At 42.8% G+C, this 20,084-nt stretch overlaps 1 protein-coding gene across 2 annotated transcripts in view; it reads right to left on the bottom strand.

Moving 5' to 3' along the window:
• Positions 1 to 18,893, bottom strand: part of LOC138417851 (neuroendocrine convertase 2) — a 238,392-nt gene extending 219,499 nt beyond the window's left edge. For both annotated transcript variants that reach the window (XM_069548862.1, XM_069548863.1), the window contains exon 1: positions 18,717 to 18,893. In XM_069548862.1, coding sequence (XP_069404963.1) covers positions 18,717 to 18,893 — 177 coding nt within the window. The remainder of the gene's footprint in view (positions 1 to 18,716) is intronic.
• Between the last annotated feature and the right edge of the window lie 1,191 nt (positions 18,894 to 20,084).

Here is a 20,084-nt window from a genome sequence, read left to right as displayed (position 1 = left end):
CCTCAGGTATTGACTTCATAAAATTAAAAACTTCTGTGAAAGACCATATCAAGAGAATCTAGAGGGCTAGTGACAGACAGGGAGAAAATAGTTGCAAAGGATACGTAAAAGATTGCTATCCAACATACACGAAGAGCTTTTAAAATCCAACCATCAGAAAATAAAGAACTTGATTTAAAAGTGGTCCAAGGGGACTTCCCTGGTGGTCCAGTGACTAGGACTCCACGCTCCTCAATGCAGGGGGCCTGGGTTCAATCCCTGGTCAAGGAGCTAGGTCCCACATGGTGCAAATGAGAGTTTGCATGCCACAACTAACAGAGTTCACATGTGTAAATTTTTAAATTAATTTTTATTGGAGTATAGTTGCTTTACAATGTTGTGTACAAAGAGTTTTTACTGTACAGCAAAATGAATCAGCCATACATTCCCTCCGTTTTGGACTCCCTTCCCATTCAGGTCACCAGAGTGCGTTAAGCAGGGTTCCCTGTTGTTAAAAACAAAACCAAAAACAAGCATTATTTTTCCTGCAAAAAACAAAAACAGAGAGAGCGCAAGAGGGATCCTGCAAGTTACAATGAAAGATCAAAGATCCTGCAGCCTCAACTAGGACCCCGTGCAGCCAAATATATTTAAGTATATATATGTTCTTTTAATTGTTAAAAAGTAAATGGATCAAGGACCATAACATATCCCTCGCCAGTGAAGACACACACATGGCAAACAGGCATATGAAGAGATACCCCACATCGTATGTCATAAGGAATTGCCAATTAAAACCACAGTGGCATATCACTACACATCTATTAGAATGACCCAAATCTGGAACACTGACAGCACTGAAGGCTGATGAGAAGGTGGAGCAACAGGGTGTCTTATCCATTGTTGGTGAGGATGTAAAATGGCACAGCCATGCAGAAAGACACTTTGGCAGCTTCTTAAGAAGCCAAACATACTATTTCCATATAATCCAGCAATTGCACTTCTTGGTATTTACCCAAATGAGTAGAAAACTCATGTTTAGACAAAAACCTGCGCAGATGTCTAGAGCAGCTTTATTTGTAACTGTCAATATTTGGAAGCTTCTGAGATGTCCTTCAGTAGGTAAATGGGCAAATAAACTGTGGTATATCTAGATAACAGACTATTATGCAGTGCTAAAAAGAAATGACCTATCAAATCAAAAAAAGACCTATTACTAAAGCAAAGGAACCCAGTCTGAAAAGTCTGCATACTGTATGATTCTAACTATCTGAAATTCTTGAAAAGGCAAAACTGTGCAGAGAAAAAAAAAAGTTCAGTGTTTGCCAGAGGTGGTGGGGGCTGAGAAGAACAGGTAGAGCACAGGGAATATGAGGGAAGTCCAAATATTTTGTATGATATTCCGATGATAGATATGTCATTATACTCAGGTCCAAACCTACAGAATTTGCACCAAGAGTGAACCCTAAGGTTCACTGGCATTATGATGTGGCAATATAGGTTCATCCTTGGTAAAAAAGGTGCCATTCTGGTGAGTAATGTTGAAAAAAGTAGACAGCTTATGTGTGTTGGAGCAGGCATATATGAGAACTATCTGTACCTTTCTCTCAGTTTTGTTGTACACTTCAAATTGCTTTTCTTAAAAAAGAGCAGTAGGCTTTTGTTTTAACGATTTTTTGATGTGGACCTTTTTAAAAGTCTCTGTTGAATTTGTTACAATATTGCTTCTGTTTTATGTTTTGATGTTTTGGCCACGTGGCGTGTAGCATCTTAGATCCCCAAGCAGGGACTGAATCTGTACTTCCTGTATTGAAAGTGTAGAGTCTTAACCACTGGGCTGCCAGGGAAATTCCTTAAAGTTGCTTTTAAACAATAGTCTTAAAAATAGACGTTTGGGCTCAGTGAGAGAAGGAGAGGGAGGGATGATTTGAGAGACTAGCTTGAAGCGTATACATTACTGTATGTCAAATGGGTACCCAGTGCGAGTTTGATGCGTGAAGCAGGGCACACAAAGCTGGTGCTCTGTGACCACCTGGAGAGAGAGGGTGGGGAGGGAGGTGAGAGGGGGTTCATGATGGAGGGGACACGTGTACCTAAGGCCAAATCATATTGATGTATCTCAAAAATTAAAAAAAAAATCACAGTATTGTAAAGTAATTATCCTCCAATTAAAAGAAATAATCTTAAAAATAGTCTTAAAAAATAATATAATCCATTTAAGAAAGAAAGCGTTAGTCGTTCAGTCCTGTCTGACTCTTTGTGATCCAATGGACTGTAGTCCGCCAGGCACCTCTGTCCACAGAATTCTCCAGGCAAGAATACTAGAGTTGGTAGTCATTTCCTTCTCCAAGGGATCTTCCTGATCCAAGGATCACACTTGGGTCTCCCACATTGCAGGCAGATTCTTTACTGTCTGGGCCACCAGGAAAGACACTCATTTAAGTGGATTTCAATTGTTATAATTACCCAAACAGAGCAGCATGTTGGAAATGGGATATAGAGTATGTATCTTTCTTTTTTTCAATTTTTATTTATTATTTTTATTTTTTTGATCATTCTTTTCCTTTTATTTGTTTGAGGGGGCATGTTTGGGCAGTGAATAGCATGGAGATGAGGACTTGGGCATTTTGAATAAATGCAGTGATTCTAAAACTATAAAAGGAGATAATAATTGGAACTATTCAATAAGAAGTCATTCCACTCTTAGCAGACTGGCATAGGGATGCACAGCAAATGATATGCTATCTCATAAAAATCAATCAACAAGAAACAGATCAAGACAATTTCATACTGAAGGCAAATAAGCCACATTATTTAGATGAATAAAGTAAATATGATTTCACTAGAGGAGCGGAAGGCTTGACAGCTCCTTTGAACAGATGCCGCTGAAACAGCGGAGGAGCCTAGTTGTTTATTTGTGCCTTCAGCTCCTCTGTCAACAGGAGGAGGCCTGTGGTGTGAGGATGTCATGTCTTTCAGTAACCAGATGTGACAGAAAATCTTAGCCCGAACTTATCAGGGCATATTGTAAGGGTCACCTGATCTGAGAAAGCCCTTTGTGTATAGAACCAGAAGGCAATTGTTAAACAGAGCTTTCCACACTTCAACACATAAAACAGGTATTTGTAAGAGCTGGATGAAGCCATCAGATCAAGTGAAGTCTTACAAGCTAGAGAACTATAATATGCTTTTCTTTGCACATAAATCTGAGTATGTCACATTGCTGTCTGTAGAACCCAGCCCTTTTAAAGCACTTTGTCTCTGCAGGGCTCAATAAAAACTTGTCAATAGAATATACTATATGGATGGATGCTCCTTTGGAATTAGCTATTTGTAAGAGGAGGGGATCAGTTCTTTGAGGGGAAGATAAAGGAGAAAGGGGAAAATCCTTGATCTAGCACTCAGGACACCTGGTTCTAAATCCACCTAACTCATTTCTAAGCTTCTCCTAAGTATTGTTCTCCATGGACAACACTCAGTTCTCTTCTGTCATGCTAAGAGCTTCTCTTGCCTACAACTAGGAGCACCAAAAGGCTTGGGATGTCCCTGATTGTTTGTTTCTGTAGGACTGAGCTACTAGTCCACAGTGGGATTCAAACTCTGATTTATTCCCAAGAACTACACAACTAATTTATATCAAACCTAAAATGACAGACAATGAGACAGGTGAAGAATAGCTGAGTCTTAGCCTTATTCACACAGACAGTTCCTTTCTAGACTAAGGAAAAATTTCCATAGGCACTGTTCCTTTGGAATATCAGGGAATAAGGGGCTTAATCCAGTGTGCTGAGATGACACTTCTGTCCTGGCTTTTCTGTTGGATTTGTAAGTTAGGGGGCTAGTTTTAGATTCTTGTATTTGTGTATTTGGGGAGGAAGTGGGATGCATTGAATCATTTTGTTCTTAGCTGGAATAAATTTCACGGACGGAACTGGCCACCTCTACGAGCCATTCACTGTGGCTATTAGTATCTCTGATGTCCTCATCCAGTGGCAATGGGATAAGACAGGTAATCTGATTCCCTAATAGCAGCATCTGTCAAAAGGGATGGTGCTACCTGCTTCCAGGCTATGAATGGTTTCTCAGGACAAAGGAACAAGGCAGCCTCTACCCTCAACTTCACTATCAGTTCAACTTGTTATCCTAGGGTTTCCTGTATGTGGCCACTTGGTTATACTTTCCAAGAACCTTTCGATGATCCCCTTCTATTTAGGCACAAAATTCCAACACCTAACATGGTGTGGGTGACCCTTCGTGAACTGTCCTCAGTCCACTTCTGTGGCTTCATCTCCCCCCTTTCTTAGCATCTAGTCTGGTGATACTAATAGTAAACCTTATACAGTCCCAGTGCATTTTGTTTCACCTGCCTCACCATCCTCTATAAACCCCGTTTCACTTTAACTTGCTGAAATTCTGAGCCTCACTCAGAAATCACCTCAGCTTGACCTTGCCTGCCTTGTGAAGACTCCCCTTCTGCTTCACATGTCGGATATCACAGATCCGTCACAAAATACATGGTCAGGACTCTAGTTGCTTAAGACAAGCAAATTGGTATCTGGGATTTCTGTGTTTCTGTATTTCACTCATGCTCTCTGTGCAGCAGACAATTTTTTTTTCTTTTTAGTTTATTTAGTTTTAATTGAAAGATAATTGCTTTATAGTATTGTGTTGGTTTCTACTAGACATCAACATGAATCAGGCATAGGTTTACCCATGTCCTCTCTTACCTGTACATCCCTCCCACCTCCCTCCCATCCCACCCTTCTAGGTTGTTACTGAAGCCTGGTTTGAGTTCCCTGAGTCATACAGCAAATTCCCATTGGCTCTCCAGTTTACATATTGTAATGTATGTTTCCATGTGACTCTCTCCATACATCCCACCCTCTCCTTCCACCCCCCTGCAGCTGTGTCCACAAGTCTGTTTTCAATCTCTGTGTCTCCACTGCTTGTGCAGCAGACATTATTTTAATGCCCTTCCTGTATTCCCTCTCCTTGCCCTGGAGGTCACTGTAGACAGTGTCTCTCTGTGCCAAAGTCTTCATGCATCTCTCTGCTGAGGGGGTTCTCTGACTGTGGATGCATGCTTGGTCTGCATGGGGTGGGCAGAAGGACAAGGGATTTGCTGCCCCTCAGGTAATCTGATGAAGAATGGGGGCTGGTGGCTACATTTTCTGGCTTCCTCCTCCTTGGATGGGATAACTCAGAGATGCTATATCTCCCAGAGTGTCCTGTAGGAGAATGTTGCAGAAGTGGTCCTCATTTTTTTTTTTAATGTGGACCATTTTTTTAAAGTCTTTATTGAATTTTTTCACAACACTGCCTCTGTGCTATGCCTTGGTCTCTTGACCACAAGGCATGTGGGATCACAGTCCCCCAACCAAGGACTGAACTGGCACTGCCCGTATCAGAAGGTGAAGTGCCAACCATTGAACCACCAAGGAAGTCCCCCTCACTTTGCTTATGTCTCTCTGTATCAGCTCCTTTGGGTGGTTCCCTCCCACAATGACATTGAGCCTGACCAGATGGCTTTCTTCGGCCAATGGGACTTAATAAATGTAACACAACCAAAGATCCAAAAAGTGTTTGCACACAAGAGTTTGATCTTTTCTCTATATCTGAAACCTTTCTTCCTTGTTTCCAAGTCCATGTCTTGGGGTCTGATATCACACTTGCTTGAGTATGCTAGGTACATATTTATTGAATGGACTAAACCTTCTGCTTGTATGCTTATCCTGCTAAGACTATGGCTCTTGTTACTTTCTTTGTCCATTAGTTTCAAACTCCCATAACTTTTTTTTGGTCCTTTCCTCCTTTCTAAGTTCATGGCCAGAACGGCTTGTTTCAGGCTTCAGCGTCTGCGTCCAAATTTGGCTCACATCTTGCCTCATTGCAGACACAACTCTCTGAAGTTCCCTTGGCCTGATTCTGCATCCTTCTACCTGATGGTACAGCTCTTGGACTCCAAGAGACCAACAGCGGCTTGTTTCCCAACCTCTTCCCCACATCTTGGGTTCTGCAAGGTCTTACTTGGTCTCCTATTCTTGGTTGACACGCCCTAGAAACACAGGCAACAAGAACTGACTAGAATCAACACAGGCAACAAGAACTGACAGCCAACTACCTTTTTAACTTGCAAACTCCATCATTTTGTAAGAGAACTGATAGCATCCTGATGAAACTGACATTGCTCCCCCATCTCCAACCCCTGCCCTCACAGACGTGGAGAACAAGCTAAGGGCAAGGAAACAGAATTTGGGGATCTCCTTGCTGTTTTCTGCTGCTGGCTTCTTAATTTCTCCTTAAGTCCCAAGATTTTAGATTATTAATGGTAATTAATTAATTGAAGTCATTTAACGCAGGCACAAATTAGGATATTCTTATAACTGTTCCTAACATGCTTGATTTTCCTGATTACAGTATCTCATAACACATCTGTTTAGCATTTACTGAGCATCTAATGCTACTGCGAACCTTTTGAATTTTTCCTAACCACATATTTTGATATTTATTGAGTGCTTGCTAAATGCACGGCACTGTGTTAGACACTAAGGAGGCAGTCAAAGAAATACAAAATTCCTATTCTACCTTTTATCAAGTATAAATCCAATAGATTGTTGTTTTAATCTCTGTATCTATGAGTAGTTTTGTTTGGGAACTTGGAATCCATAAAAAATGTAGGAGCAAAAATGAAAAGCAGACCAGGAGGACCTGAAATGAACTGGCAAACAAGTTGGTTCATGTGCTTAATCACTCAAAGAAATCTTGTTCAGTCTGGTTATCTCTCTCGTCTAGTGTGAAGGCATCGTTTGAACCACAGTAGGAAGCAAAAGGGTTCAAACGCTCACAGCAAATTTCTGGGAACATAAACATCACATTTCATCTCCTTTTCCTCGTGTGTAAAATTTGGGGTTAATCTAATGCCTTTCCAAGATCTCTTCCTGCTCTGACAGGCTGTAATTCCATAACTTCAGTTATTGGTTGTCAAAATTTAAATGAGTCTGGATAAACCAGTTAGAATAACCAGCAGGTATCTCACAATATTTTGGTGGGGTACCAATTGTTGAGTGGTCTGACAAATGTTTAGAAATCATTATCATAAAAGTCATTAAAAGCATATAAGTTTAAGTCACCATAATAATACTTTTCCTCTTTCTTGAGTTTTTAAAAAATTTTATTATTGGAGTATAAGTGCTTTACAACATTAGTTTCTGCTGTATAACAACGTGAATCAGCTATATGTGAACATATATGCCCTCCTTCTTTAGCTTCCCTCCCACCCCATCCCACCCCTCTAGGCCATCACAGAGCACCAAGCTGAGCTCCCTACAGCAGCTTCCACTAGCTGCCTATTTTATAGGCAGTATATATATGTCAATGCCGTTCTCTCAGTGTAGTGCACCCGAAATGTCCACCAACAGATGCGTAGATGAAGATATGATACATGTATACAACAGAATATTACTCAGCCATAAAAAGGAATGAAATTTTGTCATTTGTGGTGATGTGGATGGACCTAAATAGATCCTGTCATACAGAGTAAAGTCAGAAAGAGAAAAACAAATATCATGTATTAACACATATAAATGAAACCTAGAAAAATAGTACAGATGACCCTATTTCCAAGGCAGGAATAGAGACAAAGACTTAGAGAACAGATGTGTGGATGTGCTTCGGGGTGGGTGGAGGGTGAGACAAATTGGGAGAGTAGCAAAACTTTTCTTCTTGTCCCCCCTTTATATGAAGGAATTGTCAACACTTGATACTTCTACTTCATCTTACTGACTGCAGCCTCACAGTTTGGCTTCCCTCCTGTAGCAGACACTATCAATTTCCTGTTCAAATCCCTTTGGACCTCAGCATTTAGTGCATGCAAGCCCCTGGACCTACTTGTCTGAGAATTTTCTCTGGCGACCAAATTATGCTCTGTTTGAGCATTTGCCAAGTCAAAATGCTGCAGAGTCAATGCCACCTAGGAGAAACTATCAATCATGAATCAGTGTCTCATTGCAATTGGTGTATAAATACCCCAGTTCCCTCCCCACTCAGGCAGTATGACTCCGAGACATGATTCTAAACCAGCTCCCAGAGTTTCCTACTGGGACTGAGTCCCAGTTACTCATAGTGACAACTTGTTATATGATATACCCTTAATTCCTGCCTTCCCTTCCCTTTCTCAATTGCCCACTCTCTTGCCAATATTTACTAGAATCACTCTTTGAATAAACAACTTGTATTTAATCCTTATCCCAAGGATAAGGGAACCCAAACCAACATACTTTTCTTCCCATGTGCTAAGGTGGCTCCTCCAATTTTAATAATGACCTCATCTCTAAAGCCAGTGGCCACCGTTGCCCCATCCCTCCTTTCCTAATCCTCAACTCCATTCTGTTCACAGTCCTGCACTCTCTCAATTATCCTTCCAAATCCCTAACAGTCCAAGTTCTGTCTCCTCTCTCTTTCTCCCTCCACGTCCAACGTCCCCTGAAATTTTGTGCTAGAACCTCTTCACTTCATTTTTCCTTGGTGATGCTGTTTAGCTATGGCATGACCGAGGTGCATGTGGATGGATGCTTGTACATTTGACTTTCAGCTTGTTGATCACCTTCATCTCTTCTTGGCTTTGGTAACTCACCTCCATGGACCTTATCATTGTCTGGAAGTGCTCAATTTGGGGACTCCTGAGTTTCAACACCCTACTCACCATATATTTCTTCCTTTCAGCTCTCTCACTACTAATCTCAATTAACCTTTTCTTCTACTTTTTTGATATTCCATTTTTTAAAAACTCCATTGCTTTTTCTCCCCACTTCCATCACCCCCATTTGAGTGCTATTTAAGAAAATGACTCAGTTGGTAATACTATATCCTGCTTGGCCCCTTGGTACTGGCCAGAAGTCATTGCTGGCCCTCTGTCAGCATCTTCTCCCATTTCCATTTCCACAGCACAAGACTTTATCTCTTTTGAAGCCCCCATCCCAGCCCTGCTTTCTTCACTCTAAACATTGACCTTGCCTCCTACATCTTTGAAATAACTGTGACTCCTAAGTGGATATTCTTCCCATATCCTCCTCTGTGACCTAAAAACTGAACTTCATCTGCCCACTCTTCTCTTTGTTATATCAAAGAAAGGAGAGTTCCTTTTTCATGTGCTGGCTCATCCCTTCACTTTTAAATAAAACCCAGCTAACCAGGAGATGCACGAAAATGAAGAGCTCGGGATTGAAGAAGTTCTGGTGAAAGGACTTGTGATGAAATTGGATTTTAATAAAAACTAGAAGAGTTGGATGTTTAGGGGAGTCAATGCCACATTCAAAGTTATAAATGAAGGGCCATTCTAGGATCCTACAATTTTCTTCATTTTCTTATCAACTTTATAATGGGGGAAAGTGTTAACATGCTGTAACATTCTTAAGTTTATTTCATTCTATGTCAGAAAATTAAGGGTTTGTGTCAATGTTTCATTTGCAACCTAAGAATTTATTATTTCCAATTATTCTCATCAGAGGACATATCACAACAATATCCAAAAAAATCATGGTCAAATAGCTTTAGGGACAAAAATAATTTGTCAAGAGAGTTTATTACTTTTTCTATATGTAGAAAGCCATGTAGATAGAAGCCATCAACTAATATCCAATCATTAAATGGCAACCCACTCCAGTATCCTTGCCTGGAAAATCTCATGGACAGAGAAACCTGGTGGACTGCAGTCCATGGGGTCACAAAGAGTTGGGCACGACTGAGCGACTAACACACACACACATATTTAGGTTAGAAGAGTTAACTCAGATGAAATTTTTTGATTCCTTGACCATCAGAGGATTTTAGCCACCAAATCATCTTTAGCTATAACAGATACATTTTAGTAGAAAAAGTCAAACTAAAATTCTTGTTTTTCAACTGCCCTGCGGTTATTTGAATCTCATATAATACATCCCAGAAATTTTGTACAGGGTTTCTATCAAAATGATGAATCTGAGCTCTAATGTAAAATAAAGTTTCTGCTGTAGTCGGGGGAAATCATTTAAACATCAGGTTTCATCTTTTATTTTTAAAGCTTGACTTCTTTGGGTAGTTACACTTGAATATCTAATTATTGCAAACTTAACTATCAGCATCACTCTCTGATAACATTACTATAACATTATGATCTACAGCTAATAAGACCTTTTGAAATAGAAACTGATTTCTAGATATTCACTCATTTGAGAAAAAGAGGTGTAACTTCCCCCTTCTTTTATATTTATGAGGTTTTAACTGCAGGCTTTATTTTCTCTGCTCAAAGAACTCATCTATTCTAGTATTGATAATTTCTAAGTTGGGAATTTCAGGGAAACACTGGAGTCTGTCAGCCAGTGATTTGCTGGTTGTTAACAACTTCTATTTTTTAAATTTCTGCCTATAAATAAATGGGTACTATAGGAATAATTTCTTAAAGACTAGTTCTTCAAGTACCTTCTCTCTGAGTTGGTGACTAAATCATTGTTTTGTGACCCAAGTGCCTGTATCAGTCAAGAAGCACATAAGGAGTATCTAGTATGAGCAGGGCATACTGGTTGTCAGTAGGAGGGACAAAGTGTTGAGTGAATTTTATATTCTTGGAGAAGACAAGTTACAAGGACCTGAAAAGTTGGTTGACATTATGAGATGAAAATCTAAGAATTCTTATATAAGTCTTTAAAAAATACTATTGTTGCCATAATTTGGCTTGGTTTGGTTGCAAGGCTTAGAGAATCATTTCAGCAATAAAGGGACATTTATTGAGAATGTATTGGTTTGAGTAATGCTGGTTGTTCTAAAGATAAAATCCTGAATCTCAGTGCCTTAATATAATAATTTTTCATTCACATAAGGTCATCTAAGTCAAGAGTCAGGGATGTGGGCTCCTCTCATCTTTGGACTCTGCCATCTTTTGCTTTTGCTTTCAAAGTTACTGTTCTTGATCACATCAAGCCTCAGAAGAGAAAAGAGTGTAGAAAATCAACCTGTATGTAGTTCTTTATGCATCAAGCATAGAAGAAATGCACACCACTTCTGTTTATAATACCTTGTTTGGGGTTATCATATGATTACATCTACCTGCAAGGCAGTCTGGGAAATGAGGTCTTTCTGTAGCTCATGTGGAAGAGGAAGTTAGTTTGGTGATTAGCTTTATGTCTCTGTCACAGAGTTCTTTGGCTGAGAAGTTGAGCAGGAAGTTATTAGAAACTCAGATGAAATATTTGCATCTCCCAAGACCTGGGTGGGTGCTCTCATGCTAACTACACTCTATTCTCCATTCTATAGCAACCAGTGAGTCAAATTTCCTAAGGAATCCGGTATGATTGGTGGAGATAATTACCATGGTCTATAATGAATTACAGATCAGTGAACTGTTTGGGCCGGCCATCTCATGGACCATGGCTGATTCATGGATATGTTGCCATTGGGTTGAGTGTCTAATTCTTCACTTAATTAGACTGTCACTCCTGAGAAGGTACAATCCACAAAAGCTTTCTTGAGTAAAAAATATGGCTAGGTCATCATCTTATTATTATTACTACCACCAATAATAGGCCTTTATTCTATGTACTCAGCACTGTGTCTAGAACTTGACATGCACTATAGTATTGATCTTACACAACCCCCATATTTTTTTTTAATTTTTAATTTTTTTTTATTTTTTAAATTTTTATATCTTTAATTCTTACATGCGTTCCCAAACATGAACCCCCCTCCCACCTCCCTCACCATAACATCTCTCTGGGTCATCCCCATGCACCAGCCCCAAGCATGCTGCATCCTGCGTCAGACATAGACTGGCGATTCAATTCTTACATGATAGTATACATGTTAGGATGTCATTCTCCCAAATCATCCCACCCTCTCCCTCTCCCTCTGAGTCCAAAAGTCCTTTATACACATCTGTGTCTCTTTCCCTGTCTTGCATACAGGGTCGTCATTGCCATCTTCCTAAATTCCATATATATGTGTTAGTATACTGTATTGGTGTTTTTCTTTCTGGCTTACTTCACTCTGTATAATCGGCTCCAGTTTCATCCATCTCATCAGAACTGATTCAAATGAATTCTTTTTTACGGCTGAGTAATACTCCATTGTGTATATGTACCACAGCTTTCTTATCCATTCATCTGCTGATGGACATCTAGGTTGTTTCCATGTCCTGGCTATTATAAACAGTGCTGCGATGAACACTGGGGTACATGTGTCTCTTTCAATTCTGGTTTCCTCGGTGTGTATGCCCAGCTGAGCCTCTGAGGGATTTCATTATTGAGTCAAGTCTCCAGTGCTGTCTAATCCCAATCACATCATCTTTTCCTTTAGACATTACTGTTCTTGGTTTCCTTCAACTATAAGAGGGGCATTGAGCATGGTGATGTCTGTGACAGATGTGACTGGTGATTGGTCCAAGGAAAGGAACAAATTATGTGCAATGCAAATTCCCAAGAGATAAATGCTCTGTTCTAGAACAATCAGAGAAGGTGTGAGGGAAGAACTTGGACTTGACCTAAGTCATAATGTATTAAGTTGGGGTCCAAAAGGAATTCATGGCAGCCATGTTGGAGAAGTAAGGCTCTGGGCTTTTTTCCTTTAGCAAGCTTGGGAGTAGATCTTGTAGTCAGAAAAACTATCCCTTAAGGGCTTCTTAAATAGGAATCCTTTTGGAAACACTTAGGATCAAATCTATTTCCTGTTGTTTCTGTCTTCATCCCCCAAACAGAGGAATATGGCCAGAGAATTCTTTTGACTGACAAAATTACTTGCATTGGAAGTGAAAGTAAAGTTATACAATATGGATTCAATATCATTGGGGTATTAAGACACTATTAAAATGGTGAAAATAAATATTCAAAATACACGTATCTGACAAAAGAGTCCTATCCATAACAGGTAAAGAACCTCTACAAACCAAAAATTGAGACAGATAACCCAAAAGAAAACATTTTAAGGGCAAAATACCTGAACAGATACTGCATAAAAAAAAAAAAATCCAAAACACAAATAAGCATACAAAGAGGCATTCAGCTTCAGTGGACCATCAGGGAAACACAGAGCACAAACCACAACTAGACACACTGTGTACCCGTCAAAACAGCTAAAAGGGAAAAAGGGATCAAATATCAAATGTTGCTGGGGATGTGAAGCAATCAGAATCTTCACACACGGCTGGGAGGCGTGCAAACTGGCACGGCTACTTTGGAAAACTGTTTACCAGTTTGTCCATGGTAAGTAGAATTCTGGAAGGGCCCCTAGTGTTTCTGCTCCCTGTGTCCTTGTGCCCCAAATAATCCCCTCCTCTTGAGTAAGAGCAGGATTGTGTCTATGACAACTTTCCTTCTGTGATTAGATTACATCACATGGCAGAGGTGAAGAAGTTTATCAAATGTAGTTAAGGCCCCAAATCAGTTAAGTCTGATTCAAAAGAATCAAAAGAGAAATTTTCCTAGGTGGGCCTGACCTAATCAGGTTAACGTTAACCAGGGACTGTCCCTTCCAGAAAGCAGAGATCTGAAGGGTGAGACTGTATGAAAGCTTATGGAGGAGGCCATGTGGCAAGGTCATGAGGGTCACCTCTAGAAGCTGGGAGTAGTCTTGGTCCTACAGCCAGCAAGAAAATAAAGATTCCAGGTCTGCAACTGCAATGAGTTGAACTCTCATTAAAATCTGAATGTGCTTGGAAGAGGATTTTCCCTTAGTTGTGCCTCTAGATGTGGACATAGCTGGTCAATATCCAGAACTCAGTCTGTGAGGCTTTAAGCCTCACTAACCAACTAACATGTGCCAGACTCTTTATGCAAGAAAAAGAAGAAATAACCAATTTGTGTGGTTTTAGGTCACTAAAGTTGTAGTGGTTTGTTATAAAACAAAGGAAAACTGATATTCTTAAGAATATTTCCCAACAGAAAGGTATAAATGTATTTACCAACATACATGTACTACAATATGCACAGAAGCAATATTTTTTAAGCAATTTAGCCTAAAGCTAAAAACTATCCAGGTGAGTAAAAGGGGGACTTTTGGAATGCTGATAATAGTTTATCTCTTGATTTAGATGCTGGGTACATATGTGTGCCCATTTAATGAAAATTTTTCAAGCTGTGCTCTTTCCTAAATTCAGTTCAGTTGCTCAGTTGTGTCCAGTTCTTTGAGACCCCATGGAAGCAGCACACCAGGCTTCCCTGTCCATCACCAACTCCTGGAGTTTGTTCAAACTTATGTCCATCGAGTCGGGGATGCCATTCAACCATGTCATCCTCTGTCGTCCCCTTCTTCTCCTGCCTTTAATCTTTCCCAGCATCTGGGAAAGAAATCTTTCCTAAATTATACTTCAATAAAATTAAAATGACCAGAAATTTACTCTTTCACTACCTAACAGTATAATTACTATTGGACTAGAAAATTTTTTTAACAATTATATATATAAAGTGGTCACATGATTTTACTTGTGTAATCACCCTAGCCTCAGTCTTTCATGAGCAAAAAATGAAACATTATAGTAAAAGAAAAAAACTTAATTGTCAGCTGTTTGGATTTCTACTTTAATTCTCACATACTTTTTGGTCAACCCTCAACACATTACTTTGATAGATAATTTTCATCTTATTTTTCAAAGGAATTAAAATTGGCAGCATATTGAAAAATTTAAAGCAATCTTTAGAATAATTTGTCATTGTTGTAAACTTACTCACTCTCCTGGACATATACATCTCTCTCACAGATCTGAGCCACATCATGATAAAATAGAAAACTTTAGTTTCAACACATCTTTCTGAGGGAAAAGTTATAGGTACTTTCATTCCATTTTCAAGAGGAAATATAACTGCTCATGGTCTTGTGGAGTTAGGCAAAATAATCGACAAATATTCACTGAGGCTCTTACACATAGGCCACTGTGCTCAATATAGACACTATAAAAAGACATAGTATATTGTCTTTTGAAAGATTTACAACCTACCTGAAGAAGTGCCTACTCAAGCACACTAATGACATATGCTCACATAATACCAAATAAGCATTAAATATAGAAAAAAGTAAAGAAAAAATAACTGAATTCTAAAACGGTGCCCAAAAGGCAAAGTATTTATTTGGCAGTCAGGGAAAGCTTCCTGGAGGCAGCATGATAGAAAAACAAAACTATTTTTCATTTGGCTTTAAATCTGAGGGTACCTTTAACCTCTTGGAGCTTTAAAGATTTTCATCTGAGTATTAGAGTTGATGCCAATAATTTCTATCTCACCAATGCATGAGATGAAATAACTTAGTAAAATAGCAGGCCCTCCCCCATCCTTCAAATGAATAACTGCTGAGAATCTCTGCTATCTTACACTGAGTATCTAGAAGGATAGGATGATAGGGAGAGGAAGGAAAAGGAAGTGTTGAGGGTTTAAAATGAAAAATAGATAAGAAATGTTGAACAAAGTACAGCACAGCATGATGAAAATAGGACTGAACAGTATTTGGGAAACCCAGAGGAGTAAGGAAAGAAGTTTTCTTACAGGCTGGCAAATCCAATAATAGCTGGCATTGGTAAGAAAACCAGAAATACAGACGATTCCATCCCTGAATATTTACCTTTTAAGTGGGAAGACACTACTTACTCCCATGTTTACTTACAGTTTTTTTACTACCAGTAAAAAAAAAAAACCCAAATGCCAATGTAGGAGATGTAAGAGACTGTGGGTTTGATCCCTGGGCCAGGAAGATCCCCTGGAGGAGAGCATGGCAACCCACTCCAGTGTTCTCGCCTGGAGAATTCCACGAACACAGAAGCCTGTGGGTTATGTCTATAGGGTCTCAAAAAGTTTCATGAACTGACTAGAGAACAAGTAATGAAACCTTACAGCTTAAGTCATGTAGTCTTTGCTTTTTCATCCCACAGGAATTTGGAGACGGGAAAGCTCATAGCATCAGGAAAGCGTGGGGACTCAGTCTAAGAGGATGGGTGGGCATGGATCCAAAGAAGGAAAAGAACGTTTATTCTTAACAAGTGTAGTTTCATGCAACAATTCATCGGAAGTATCTTGCCGTAGACTGACTTTTACTTAAACATGTCTCAGAGCAAAAATCATTGGATAAGAGTACTTCTGAGAGATCGTGGAAAAGTAAGGGGGATGTGGCAAGGTAAAAAGTCCATCTTTCCTAGATGGGAATTGCAAGTTTGAGGCTGTAATGCAAAGGATGGGAAAGAGGCTGAGGTGTCTGATTTCGCCTGAAAGTAGGAGTTCCTTGAGATTCTAAGGTAAGTGTACCCAGAGGATTCAGATTCTTTTATGAGATTGTTTTCTACACCTCATTGCTCAATTCCCATCACCAAAACTGTAAATCCCTTGTTGAGCTGTTCACTGCCATACAAAAAAGAAATAACTTTCTTAGAAAATTAATATGTTAAGCCATGATCTTTCTCAGCTACCCCTGGGTTTGCTTACATTGCTGAGATCAAATGCTAAGGGCACAATTTCAAAAAAGAGAAGTTAACAGGATAATGTTTGCGCATCCTATGGAAAGGGCCTTGTAGGGGGTGAGTCGGTGTTTAGTCGCTCAGTTGAGTCCCACTGTTTTGCAACCTCACAGACTGTAGCCGGTCGTATTCCTCTGTCCATGGGATTTCCCAGGCAAAAATGCTGGAGTGGGTTGCCATTTCCTTCTCCAGGGGATCTTCCCCACCCAGGGATAGAACCCGAGTCCCCAGTGTTTCTTGCATTGTAGGCAGGGCTTTTTACCACGGAGTCACCTGGGTAGCCCGGGTGCGGAGGGCGGGGAGAGAGTTAGATTTTCCCCACCAACTGCAGCTCTTTTACGAAGGTGGGGTTTTTAAAGAGCTTGCTGCCACATCTCTTTTCATTCCCTAAAGGCGAGCATGCCCTGCAGAGCAGGTAGCTTGGAGTGCTACATGCTAACAGGTTCAAGAGCGGAAGTTCATCTCTGCTTCTTCCCTTGTGTCCCCAAGTCCGTTTCCTACGTCTGCATCTCTATTCCTGCCCTGCAAATATCTGGGTTTAAATTCTCAACAGTTTTCATCCCGGACCTTTATCTGAGGCAATTTCCTTATCAGAACCATAGGCTTCATAGTAACAGCAGCTTCCCAGAGTTGTTGAGAGCATTAAATTAAAGTGTGTATAGAGACTCCATCACACCCCCCCACCCCCCCGTGACTGTCAGCTAGTAATAATCACTACTATATTTATGCGCCTGCTTCCTGGATCTTGCCAAGTTTGGGGGCGTGAGGGTGGGAAGAGGAGGGGATGCTTGCTTGCTGTGTTGGCGGCAACCTGGAAACAGCCCCCAGACCCTGGGCCCCAGGGGCGCGGGATTCCTCGGTCCGCGTCTCCTCTCCTCGCTCCACCCACGCTTCTTCCTCGAGCAACAAGTTCCCCCGCAGGAGCCGCCCGCGCGCCTCCGGCAGCCCCGGCGTCTCCTCCCGGACCTCCGTCCAACTCCCTGGCAGACCCATTTGGGGGTCAGAACTGCGGTGGCCAACGCCCTACGGAGGCAGGAGAACCCGCAGCAGGTGGAAGGAGCCTGAGCCGCGGCTGAGAAGGAGGCGCCACGCGTGGGAAGTCGGGACCGAGTCCCCAGCTCGCGCTGCCCTGGAGACGCACAAGCATCACCCGAAGCGCCCACCGCTCAACTCGAGTCTTTCCTGGGGTCAGGACGGAGGACTGGGACTCGGAATCCCACAGACTTTCCACCCGGCCAGCCCTCAGGTCGCTAGATCGCACGCAGCCTCCTCCTCCAGATTCCGCTCGCCCCGGTTTCTCTCTGCCCTCTCACCCCACCCCAGCCCTCGTCAGGTCCCCTAAGGACACTTCAGATCCCTGGCAGGACATTTCGCAGGAAGCAAGTAGATCAGGCGCGGCCCCCATCCAGTGCTCTCCGATCCCTCGCCCTCGCAGACTGGGGACTCTGGAGTCTCCAAAGCAGTCCCGCGGCATCCCGGCTGGGAAACGGCTGAACTCTGACAACTTCTTGGATGGGTTTCCCCGCTTTCTGGTGGGAAAGCCAAGCCGGCTGCCCACATGCAGGGAGAGACACCCCTATTTCTCCAAGGGGAAATCCCCTTAAAATCTACCTCCCCAGTGTCTACCGCCGCAAGTTGAGATTTAGGGAGCCGACTGAGTGCGCTTCGAGGTGGGTGGGCAGGGGCGAGGTGGGCAAGTTTCAGCCCTCGATTTTGAAAAGAAAAACCAGTTTTGTTTCCAAGTCTCCTGGAGCAGGGGGCCGTCTTCCCTGGAAAAGAGCCGGGACCAGAGTCAGGCAAGGGAAGTCCTCCTGGCGCGGGGTTCGAATAACAAGCAGATGAACTGCGATGTCCAAGCTTCCAGCCCTGTCCCTCGGAAACTAGCCTTTCTCCGCGAGATGGGGGCGGGGGGCACATCCCCGACGGGTCTGCCACGCCAAGCCCAGACGGCCTGCACTTCTTGCCTCACCCCCAGGCTGCCTTGAGAACTTGGTCGCTCGGACAGCAGCCCGGGCGCACCGCATTGTTTGAAAGGTGTTATTCTGTTTTCTCCACCAAGTCAAAGGGCGATCAATTGTTTTCATGACCTTCCGAGTAGAATTTGAAGGGCATTTTAATTACATAACCCGTGAAAGATCACCGGAGGCGATGTCGTGTGAAGAGCCGATGGCAGAATATCTGCATCGCACGAGAAAGAAAACTTGCGAATCTGCAATGAGATTGCGCAGGGCTGCCACCGTTTAGAAACAAACATGCGAAATCCAAGGGAGATGCTTACCTTTCGGACTCCAAAGCCGTGCTCTGCTGCAACTTGGCGAGCTTCTTCCTCTCCCCCTCTGTGCAACTCCACAAGAAAATGATTCGTGAAGACCGGTCTCTCGGCAGATGCGAAAACCATGACACAGAAGAGGAGCCCCGCGGCCGCCTTCCCTTGGGAGATACAACCACCTCTCATCTTTCTCTGGGAGTGAAAAGTGGTGTCAGGAGGCGCGCAGGGTGCCGGAGCAGGGTCCCACAAAGAAGGTCCAAATTAAAAAAAAAAAAAAAAAAGATGTAGTTTTTGTTGTTGGTGTTTGTTATTTGAAAAATCTTTGTGTAGAGGAAAACACTGATTAGGGGTTTGGAAAGCAGCAAATCAGTGTGTGTTCTCCAGCCTCTGGGCGGCGGGGAAGCCGTGTGGTCCGGCAGCCGGGCTCGCTCGCAGAGGTGCTAACGTGCAGAGCTGTGTGTATCTCAGAGAAAGACCGAGTGTATCTGTGCTTGATGCTAAATCTGCATTTTCAGCTCCTCCTAGGCTCCAGTTCCATCGGGGCGGGAGGAAAGCACCAGCCTGAGTGACGTGCGCCCGCCGGCAGCCAATAAGGGCTGTAGAGGCGGCGGGCCGCGCCCCGGGCCGCCCCGGGCCCGCCCCCTCCCGCCCCCGGCCCGGCCGGTCCGCCTCCGCCCGCTGGGGGCGCCGCGAGGCGAGCCCGCGCCCCCGCCCCTTTCAGCACCCTGGAGAGCGCCCCTATCTCCTCCCGGGCCGCGCGCTCCCGGGAAAATCCCCCCAGCTGTAATCCGGTCGGCGGCGCCGGAGTGATGTCATTGTTAGTGGAAATCTGTGGGGCTCTGCAAAGGGAATTACGGTGTGCGCCGCTCCCGAGGCCCCGAGGACAGCTGGGGCACCGGCCTCTCCCTTCTCTGCTTCCCTGTTTATTTTCTGCTGCAAAACAACTCTCTCGGTCTCTTTCCCTCCCTCTTTCTCTCTCATACACTCACGCGCGCTCGCGCGCGCGCGCACACACACACACACACACACACACACACACACACACACACACACTGAAATCCTACTCGCTTCCCCTTCTCTCAATAACAAAGCGAACATTAACTCTCCTCCCACCACTTTGGGCAAATCCCAGGGCAGGCTTAGCTTCCCTTACAGGCAAGGAGTGGGGGAGCGAGGGAACGCACCCTTCTTGGGGTGACTGTTGGGGGCGAGAGTGCAGGAGCGAGCTATTTTTTAATTTTTTTGTAGGCTCCAGGCGGATCTGAAACGAAACAGCTGGGCAGCCTGGCAGGAGACCAGGCTCGCCCCCGCCAGCAAGTGGGATCAGATGAGACTCCTCCAGAAGTCTGGGCTGCTCCTCGGAGACCGCCTTCAAGA

The sequence above is a fragment of the Ovis canadensis genome, chromosome 13 (assembly GCF_042477335.2).
Source record: "Ovis canadensis isolate MfBH-ARS-UI-01 breed Bighorn chromosome 13, ARS-UI_OviCan_v2, whole genome shotgun sequence".
Taxonomy (NCBI): domain Eukaryota; kingdom Metazoa; phylum Chordata; class Mammalia; order Artiodactyla; family Bovidae; genus Ovis; species Ovis canadensis.
The sequence above is the reverse complement of the archived record's forward strand: the minus strand, read 5'-3'. Positions and strand labels throughout refer to the sequence as shown.